This window comes from Phaseolus vulgaris, chromosome 6 (assembly GCF_000499845.2).
Source record: "Phaseolus vulgaris cultivar G19833 chromosome 6, P. vulgaris v2.0, whole genome shotgun sequence".
Classification (NCBI taxonomy): Eukaryota; Viridiplantae; Streptophyta; class Magnoliopsida; order Fabales; family Fabaceae; genus Phaseolus; species Phaseolus vulgaris.
In genome coordinates, this window is record NC_023754.2 from 27,231,911 (window position 1) to 27,240,915 (window position 9,005).

Sequence of the window (9,005 nt, forward strand, 5' to 3'; positions counted from 1 at the left end):
CAATTAAAGAAGTATTTAAAAGTATTAACAAGTTTTTCACTGATCTAGTGTATCACATATCATATCGTATAGTATAATGAGTTTATTATTGTAATTTTTTTAATATCTTGAACCAAAAGCTTTTCATGATAACAAAAAAAATTGTAATGCCTTCATGTATCTTGGATAATTTAAACCATGTTTCTACAATACTAATTACATCCTCTGATAGTCTAGGACATGTGTTTTTGATACACATTGTGTTAAAATTTTCCAATTAATTCACACTTAATGTGCTACTTGTGTTAAAATCCTTTTTTGGGAGGACAATTGGTTGAGTTGTGGAGCGTTGAAGAGTGTTTTTCCGAGAATTTTCTCTCTTAGTGTGACAAAAGGTGCAAAGGTAGCTGAATTAGGGAATTGGATTGATGGTGTTTGGGTGTGGCACTTTGAATGGCGTAGACCCTTTTTTGAATGGGAGAAACCTCTGGTGGAGCAGTTCTTTCAGTTACTACAAGGGGCGAAGTTGGAATCAGGGAAGGCAGATTGCTGGATTTGGAAGGCAAGGGGGTTTCATACTTTTATGGTTAACTCAGCCTATTTTCAGGTTAGGTAGGATAGAGTTGGAGAGGTTTCTCCAGTTTACAGTAAGTTGTGGAGGTGCAAAGCTTTGCCTTCCGCTTTGGTCACTGCTTGGAGGGTGATGGAGAATAAGATTGCTACTAGGGTAAATTTGGAAAGGCGAGGGGTGGTGGTAAAGAATCTGGTGTGTGGTTTGTGTGGGAAGGTGGAAGAGTCGTCATGTCATCTGTTTTCCGTCTGCGAGTTTACCTGGCGGATGTGGTGTCTTTGTTTTGAGTGGCTTGGAGTGTCGTTTGTTATTCATAAGGACCCTTTGGTAAACTTCCAACAATTCAGGTTGTGTTCGGCTTCTGATGTGGTTAATGACGTTTGGGGGGCGATTTGGGTTGATGTTGTGAGTGGAATTTGGAGACATAGGAACTCGGTGACCTTCGACAGGGGCGTGGTAGATGCGCTCGAGGTATTTGCACTGGTACAGGTAAATGTTTGGTCTTGGATTTTTGCAAAGTCCTGTTGTAATTCCTTTACGTACCCCAACTGGGTTTTGAACCCAGTGGATTGTATGAGGCTGGTTGTTTAATGCTTTCTTGAGTAGCTTTGGTTGTTCCTTATTTAAGTAGGAAAGTGTTCCTTGGTTGGAGGTTGGTAAGGTGCTAGCTATTTATATATAAGGGTTGGACCACTCCTGAAGTAGTTCCCATTTATTTATTTTTTATTGCTGATAAGAAAAAAAAAACTTGTGTTTTCACTCATAAAATTGAGTTTCTACACATTTTGTTCATGACATCCAGTCTACATTGTTCATCATGCTAGACAATCTAATGAATGTACTCAACGAATAAAAGTTTTTTTTATCGCAAGAGTTAAACTTAATCTTCTAAACACATATTTTTTTAAAAGGTCTTCAATCAAACTAATATTATATAGAAAATGAAAATAATTAAATCTTGATGGTTTATGAAATGTTCTATTTGTCTATTTTTTCGATTTATCATTAATCCATATTTTTCTAAATATATTTTTCAAATAAATATTGCAAATATATTTTTTAATCTATTATGAATACTTTTCATTTTTTTTAAACATAGTCAATTTTAATAAATTGAAAATCTAAATATTTAGTTTTAGTATTTGCATTATCGAGAACAAAATAATTTTGTCATTATCTTTTTTATTTATTTTTATATTGTAAATATTGATGAATTAGTTTCTTAAACAATTCCAAACAAAATCAAATTATAAAATTATAAAATGAGTCTTTTATCTTCACCATCTACTACAAAATATTGTCTATTGCAAAATTTAAGATTAACATATTCAATTATCAAAACACATATTCATATAACTATATAAAAAAATTGAGTGTAAACAACAACAAAAAAAAGCAAGCCAAATAATTTTACAATGTTCCATACCATTTGATATCCACATTTCGTTTATCATACCACCACTTTGTCTTCATTATTATATATATAAATTTATTTTCCTCATAAAATATAATATATTTAATTTGATGATATTTTTATATATTATGTATGATACTTTTATATAATATAATTTTTTTTTATTAACGAATGTTAAATTCCCTGTAAAAAACCACGGGTACAAAGACTAGTTCTATATAAAAGACACTGCCACTGGGCTTCTTACAACGGTATGTTCGTGCGTCCATGCATACCAACCAAAGTAGTAATCATCTTGGCCGTGGTTGGTTAGTATCTGACCCCTGTTTGCTGTCACTGTGATGATGAACTTCCTTTTCTGCCCAACATCCTTAAATTTAAGGATATCTGGAGTGGCTGTAATGGAGAATTCCTTTGGTGAAAAGGCACTGAACTTGTAAACACTCCTTCTCCTACCAACATTGGTGACTGTCCTCTTAATAGTCCTAGTGTAATTGAGTTGATGGATTTGTATAGATGGATAGTTGAGTTCAAAGGATTCAGGAAGTGACTTTGGACAGTTATATGTAATGTTGAGTTTTTTAGTTTCTCCAAATCTACAAGTATAAAGAAAGTAGTCATTGTAGGAGGCATCATAAACTAGACCAGGATCTGCTGCTCTTTTGGGGTTGAAGTGGCCAGATCCCATTGCAAAAGGTGTTGCAAGATTTCCACTTTCATCAACCATTGGATGTCCAGTGTTGTCCGTTGTAATGGCTGCAAGAAGAGAAAAGAATCCAGATCAGGAAAATTGGGAATGCTATTGTTATAGACTTTTATTGCATGATGAAGTTAGAGTTTAGACTTGGTAGATTAAGAGTTGGATCATGAGCATGTTGAAGTTACCTGTAGTCATGAGGGCAGATCTTATAGCAACACTGCTCCAAGTAGGGTGTATGGCTTTGAGAAGAACAGCTGCAGCAGCAACATGAGGGCAAGACATTGAAGTTCCAGATAAGATGTTGTATTTCACCACTCGTTTGTCGTTATATGTCATTCGTGTGGGGCCATCTTCCGCGGTCCATGCTGCTAATATGTCTACTCCTGGGGCTGTAATATCAGGCTGAAAGTGAAAAATGATTAAAGAATTTTGATGTTACTTTGATATATGCACAGGAGATAAAGATAAATCAGTTGCATGATGACACAACACAAGGTTTCAAATGTAATGTTTAGTGAAGTATTTTGAGACAACTATGGCAGATATATTATCCAAAAAAAACAAAGGACATTGAGACAGAGTAGTTATCAAAGTATTTTTGTAAAGACAATAGAAAAGGACATAGATAGAGTGAAGAAATGATGAGGGAATTAGTACCTTGAGAATATTGTGGTCAATTATATTTGGACCCCTGCTAGAGAAGGAGGCCATGAAGGGTGCTGGTCTTGTTTTTAACACTGTTTTTCCTGGTAGAAATCTTACCATTGGATTTGGGGTAGAATGGATATAGTGAATGAGTTTTAAGGCATTATGATAGGACACTCCAGTGGCTGGAATAAAATGAGGATCAGAGGGTACATCATTTCCATTTAGTTGATTGTTCCCAAGGACCAAACCAACCCCCCCAGCCCTTTGAATTTCTAAGCCTTTTTTTAACCTTCCACCTTGCCCTCTAAGACAGAGAACTATCTTCCCCCTTGTCTTGTTAGGTTCAAGAGTATTGTCCAAGCAGAACCTACATGGTTAATTAAACAAACCTTTTCAATTTTATATTAGTCACATAATCAAAATCTATCAGAGAAAATCACCAAGTGCAGAAAATGTACCCAGAATTATTACGTGGCAAGCCTGGATGTTCAACATCATGAGCAAGAACCAATGGGTAAAACTTGTTTCCCATGTGGAGTGGAGTAATTGATCGACCCTGATATAAACATGGAAAACGAATCAAAGTTAATCATGTAGCCCCATATACACTATACATTTTCGAATCTTGTATTTTACAAGAATTGAACAAGATGGATCGTGTGATTTTGAGAAATTCTGTACATAGAATTAGCGTTGGGCCAATTGTGTTTCAATTTTCAGTATCGGAATCTTTTTAACCGGTCCTATGAGTTCTTTAATTACCAATTATCGTATTTTTTTATTGAAAATATAAACACGTAAATTTTTTATTTTTGGACCGATAAAATTCACCGATATGTGTTTTGAAAGAAAATTTTGACTGTTAAAAACGATAGATTCATTTTTTTTATCAAAGCAAAATTCTAACAGTATATCAACTCTACCCAATTTTACATAACTAAAATTATAATGATAATTTCACGTCATCTAATATCTGGGTTTATAAAGTATACGAGTAATATTATTTTCCTTTATTTGATAATGATTAAAACGAAGAACGATGGGCCAAACTTCTATTACAAATGTTCTGTTTGATCTTAGAATGAAGAGTAATTTATGAAGATTTCCTAAGACATAAAGTGGATAAAGAAGTGTATGCACCATTTTCGAATAAAAACAATAACAAGTGTGTTCCCAGCAATGTGTATATATATTTGACCCATTTTTACTTCACATAGACATGCAACCAAACACAGTATTTATAAACTTAACTGTTTACCTCAATGACTGTGCCAGTGCTGAGCTTAACAGGAGCAAGAAAGGAGCGATCCACTGTGCTGGCACCAACAGTGATGATCCATGGTGCAGGGTTAGACAAAGTTTGAGGTGTAGGGCCAGAGTTACCTGCACTGCACACTACAACAATGTTTTTCCTCACAGCATGCAATGCACCCCTAGCAATCGCATCCTCTTCATAAGAAAGTGGAGAACTGAAGCCAATGGAAATGCTTAGAACATCAACACCATCACCAATGGCATCATCTATAGCTTTGAGCATGTCAATGTTTGTGCATACGTTCCCTTCATCTTTTGACTGTCCCTTAATTGACCAACATGCTTTGTATATGGCAAGACGGGCCAAAGGGGCCCCACCTATGGCTGTGCCCTTGGCATAGCCTCCAAGGGCTGAGGCATGGGCCACTGCACGCCCCGCAACTATTGAAGCTGTGTGTGTTCCATGACCATCTTTGTCACGGGCTGATTTGTAGTCCTCTTTTTCATCTAGAGGCCCATATTGACTTTCATAACCACGCAAGTAGTAACGAGCTCCCACAATCTTTCTGCACCAAATATGCAAACTTCATGTTAATTACGGATTCATAAAAAATCACATGGAAAAAGGCTAAGAATCTCTCTTGTTTTTATTAAGTACTATTAGTACTATTTAACATACTATTATATTATGGGATGTCTCTTTCACGTGACTTTTCTGCATATATTTGCTAAGTTGATGAAAATAGTATGACACACTAATGGAATGATCAATCTATAGCAAAGAAATTTTAAGAAGCCAAAATGACTTTTAAATTTAAGAGTTTAAACAGAAATAATGTAAATAGGAGAACAACATTTTATTTACTTGATTATTTTTATACTTTTGATTTTCAATCTTTTAATGCGATTAAAATGTATCAAAATTAATTTCAATACGAATTAAATTAAATATATTCACAATTAGATATAATTATAGAGATAATTCAAATAAAAAAAAAGATAATAATACATTATTCATGGAGTCCTACCTAAATTAATTAATTAAATACAAGATATAAAAATCAAGTTAAGTACATCCGTTTAATTTATAAATGATTACTGATGTGTTAATTATTTTTAATTAAAAAAAATAGTATAGATGGATTGAGTATTTATCAATAAGAAAATGCTATGGATTAAATTGAATTTTTATGAAATGAATTGGGATGGATAAAATAGATTAATGGTTTTTTTTATCTGATGAATTATGTAAGATAAAATTTATCTAATTTGTCACTCTTATTGAAAAGTGACATTCTATATAGGTAATGTGCTGGAAAAAGAAATACAGAAAAAAGTTACAGAAATTACTATATGATTTTATTGTAAAAATATAATATATCACAGTCAAAAGGCCCAGTCAGATTCAGAAACATCACGAGTAACACCAAACAAAGACTTGTCAGAACTGCATAATTTTCATAGGGCTATCATCCCAATACATACAGATGAAAATGTTGTCCCCTAGTTTACATGCCACTTTTTTTCTCTCTCAGTCACATGTTTTGGTGTTTTGGCATGCACTGACCATTTCAGTGTAGAGCTTTCAATAATTATACATTTTTCTTTTCCTTCAATCATCTTCTTCTAGACTATGGAAATGGTACGCATAGTCCACACCACAAGCCAAGAGAAAAGACATTGACACAACAAAAAGAAAAAAGGAAAGAAAGAGATAGATACACAAACACAGGTATACATGTAGAGAAACTCACGAGATGCAGAATAAAAGAAGCCAAAAACAATTAAGTCAAAAGGACAAAAAGCTAGAAATCATATGTATCTAGACTAACAACCTCTAAGATATTCTATTTAGAATTTAACCCCACCTATCGCTAAAGGATTTCAAAATACCTTCTTTATCATTTTCTCAGAAAATTAATACTATATGTATAGGAAAAGAAAAAGAGAGAAAACCATGTAAATGTAGTTGTATGTTTCTCAAAGGTTCTCTAAGAACAGTAGGTCTATAATGTTTTACTTTCAGTTAAATATGTTTTTCTTTATTTTTTATAAAAATATAATATCTCACAGTATTATACACCTTGACAATGACATAATCATAATTTATGCAGCAACGGATGGTGAATTGAACTTTTACTTTAGTAATATTTAAGCTATTCGTTAGTGTTCAGTTCAAGATTAAATAAATGAAGAAAGAGACCACTAGTGCTGACTAAACTTATAAAGAAAACCATTCAAAGGTTCCAAAGTTCATTGAAGAACTTTCATATCAAAAGGCAATTGTCTTGCCATTTTATAATACATGTAACTATAATGAAAAAGCTACACTAATAGCTTATTCAGAAATAACAAATTTAGGGCTCTATTTTAGAAACTACCATCACTACCCTTCAAGAAAAAGCAATAATATCAAACTACTTATATTTATTTCCTGTGAAATATAACTTACGTTTGAATATATGTCTGCATAACTATTATTATATATATATATATATATATATATATACAAAAAAAAAATTAGAAGTTCAGGTTTGGTATAAAGAAAAAGCAACGTCACCTATTACACTGAGATGAACCGAAAGCAGTTCCATTTTGGCATTCTCCTTTCCATTTTTTTGGAACAGGCTCCATCCCTTCATCACTGAAGCTCTTTGAGTCTGGCCACACACCTGCAAGTAGAAGCACACTCATCACATTTTGACACGCACATACTAATTAACTCACATGCTCACTGGTTTGATGCTACTGATTAGTTATATAATAGAGTAAAATGAGAACAGCCACACCCATAATTAGAGTAATGCTATTACACAGAAAGAAAGGAAAGAAAAATGCGAATAATATATAGGTAATATGATGTTAGTTAGAGATACAAAGAAATAAACATTGTGGAAAAATGTTGTATGAATAACATTAATATTTGTTTAATTATTTTCAAGATTAAACCATAGACATATAAGGAAGACATTTATACTGATAAATTACCATTATCAATCATTCCTACTATGATATCTTTCCCATATTGTGCTCTGCTTTGCAAGTCTCCATTTGTGTGATTGGAGATTTCTTCCCTTGGATTTAAATGCCTATCCAATCCCACGAATTTCCATGATCTGGTGGTGTGCAAAGAGTAGATCCTTGCCTGGTTTTTATGCACAAAAACCACTCCCTCCATTTCTGTCCATGTTTTTCTTTCCAAAGTTAGACAAATATATAACTAAAAAGAGGGTTAAGAAGAACTAAAAATTAAAATCAAAACTGTTAAAAAGTTATCCAATTTTACCTGAGAGCTCATTGGCTTCTTTTGGGGTAAGCAATGCTGCAAAACCATTGATACTATGTTTGTAACTATAAAGAAGGGAAGCTCGTGCTTCCTCCTCAGTTTCTTTTACAGAAAGCAAAAAATCGTGATGGGTATTCTCAACTTCATGTGTTTTATCACTATTGCTGTGATCTCCGAACAACTCAACTAGATAAACCTGAGAGAATCCGAGAAAAATTGTTTCACATAGACTATAATCCACATGGAAAACCAGAAGACAAAAAAAAAAACTGAGAAGGATAGTAGATGAAAAATGAAAGACCTGCTTGGTGTTGCTGCATGAGGCCAAGGGAAGTAGAAGGAGGAGAAGTGAGAAGTAAGTTGCTGAAATAATGCCCTTAATTGCCATTTGTCTACAAATGAGTTTGATAATGAGATATTTATATTGAGGTTATACCAAATGTTTCAGTGCTCTTATCTCTAGAGTTTGAACCTAAATGTATGGTTCGGGATTAAACGACAAGATTTTAAAGGAATGATATTTTCATAGGTCTTTCCTTATAAGACATAACTCTCGTGATCAGTGATATATATATATATATATAAAATGTTGACTATGTAGGACTAAATTAGTTTCTGTCGAAGATTCCCTGTATATTAGCATGATTCAGAAGGATTTGATACATTTATAAGGATTTAATAGATTAAATGTATTTTAGGAAAAGGAAGTGTAACTACTATAGATGCGTCTTTATTTCTATGTTTTTGATAAAATTCATATTTATTTATTACTAGAAATGTAAATAAGAGAAACATAAATACATACTAGAAATAAAATATATTTAAAGAGTCTATTTATTATACCCTTTGATCATATAAAAAAATTATTCTAATATATGTCCTTTTTTTGGTATTATTTTAAAGGGATGAAGTTATTTTGTGCCATTTGTGGTGCTTGAAAATTTAAGAAAGAAATTAGTATCTATAACTATTATTTTCATTTTCTTCCCTTTTTAAATATTTTAGTTTTTATTTATTTATTATTTTCAAAGTTTCAGATGACATTAATTATTCTTTTTTGTTATTTATACCTTGATTCCTCACCTAGTTTTTAATTAGCTATTGTAGTTATGTATTTATTATATTGATGTAAAAGTCATATTAGTAAAATAAT

At 32.6% G+C, this 9,005-nt stretch overlaps 2 protein-coding genes across 2 annotated transcripts; one reads left to right on the top strand and one right to left on the bottom strand.

Moving 5' to 3' along the window:
* The first annotated feature begins 682 nt into the window (after positions 1–682).
* On the top strand, positions 683–1,141 carry LOC137833572 (uncharacterized). Its single transcript, XM_068641913.1, has one exon. The coding sequence runs from the start codon at positions 683–685 to the stop codon at positions 1,139–1,141; it is 459 nt and encodes a 152-aa protein (XP_068498014.1).
* A 962-nt stretch (positions 1,142–2,103) lies between these two features.
* On the bottom strand, positions 2,104–8,364 carry LOC137832427 (subtilisin-like protease SBT5.6). The gene is made up of 9 exons (XM_068640588.1): positions 8,154–8,364; positions 7,853–8,048; positions 7,555–7,746; positions 7,127–7,238; positions 4,571–5,132; positions 3,771–3,868; positions 3,322–3,679; positions 2,850–3,066; positions 2,104–2,720 (listed from the first exon to the last, which is right to left on the bottom strand). Exons 1-9 carry the CDS (start codon positions 8,238–8,240, stop codon positions 2,179–2,181), a joined length of 2,364 nt encoding a protein of 787 aa, XP_068496689.1. The 5' UTR covers positions 8,241–8,364; the 3' UTR covers positions 2,104–2,178.
* Positions 8,365–9,005: the final 641 nt, after the last annotated feature.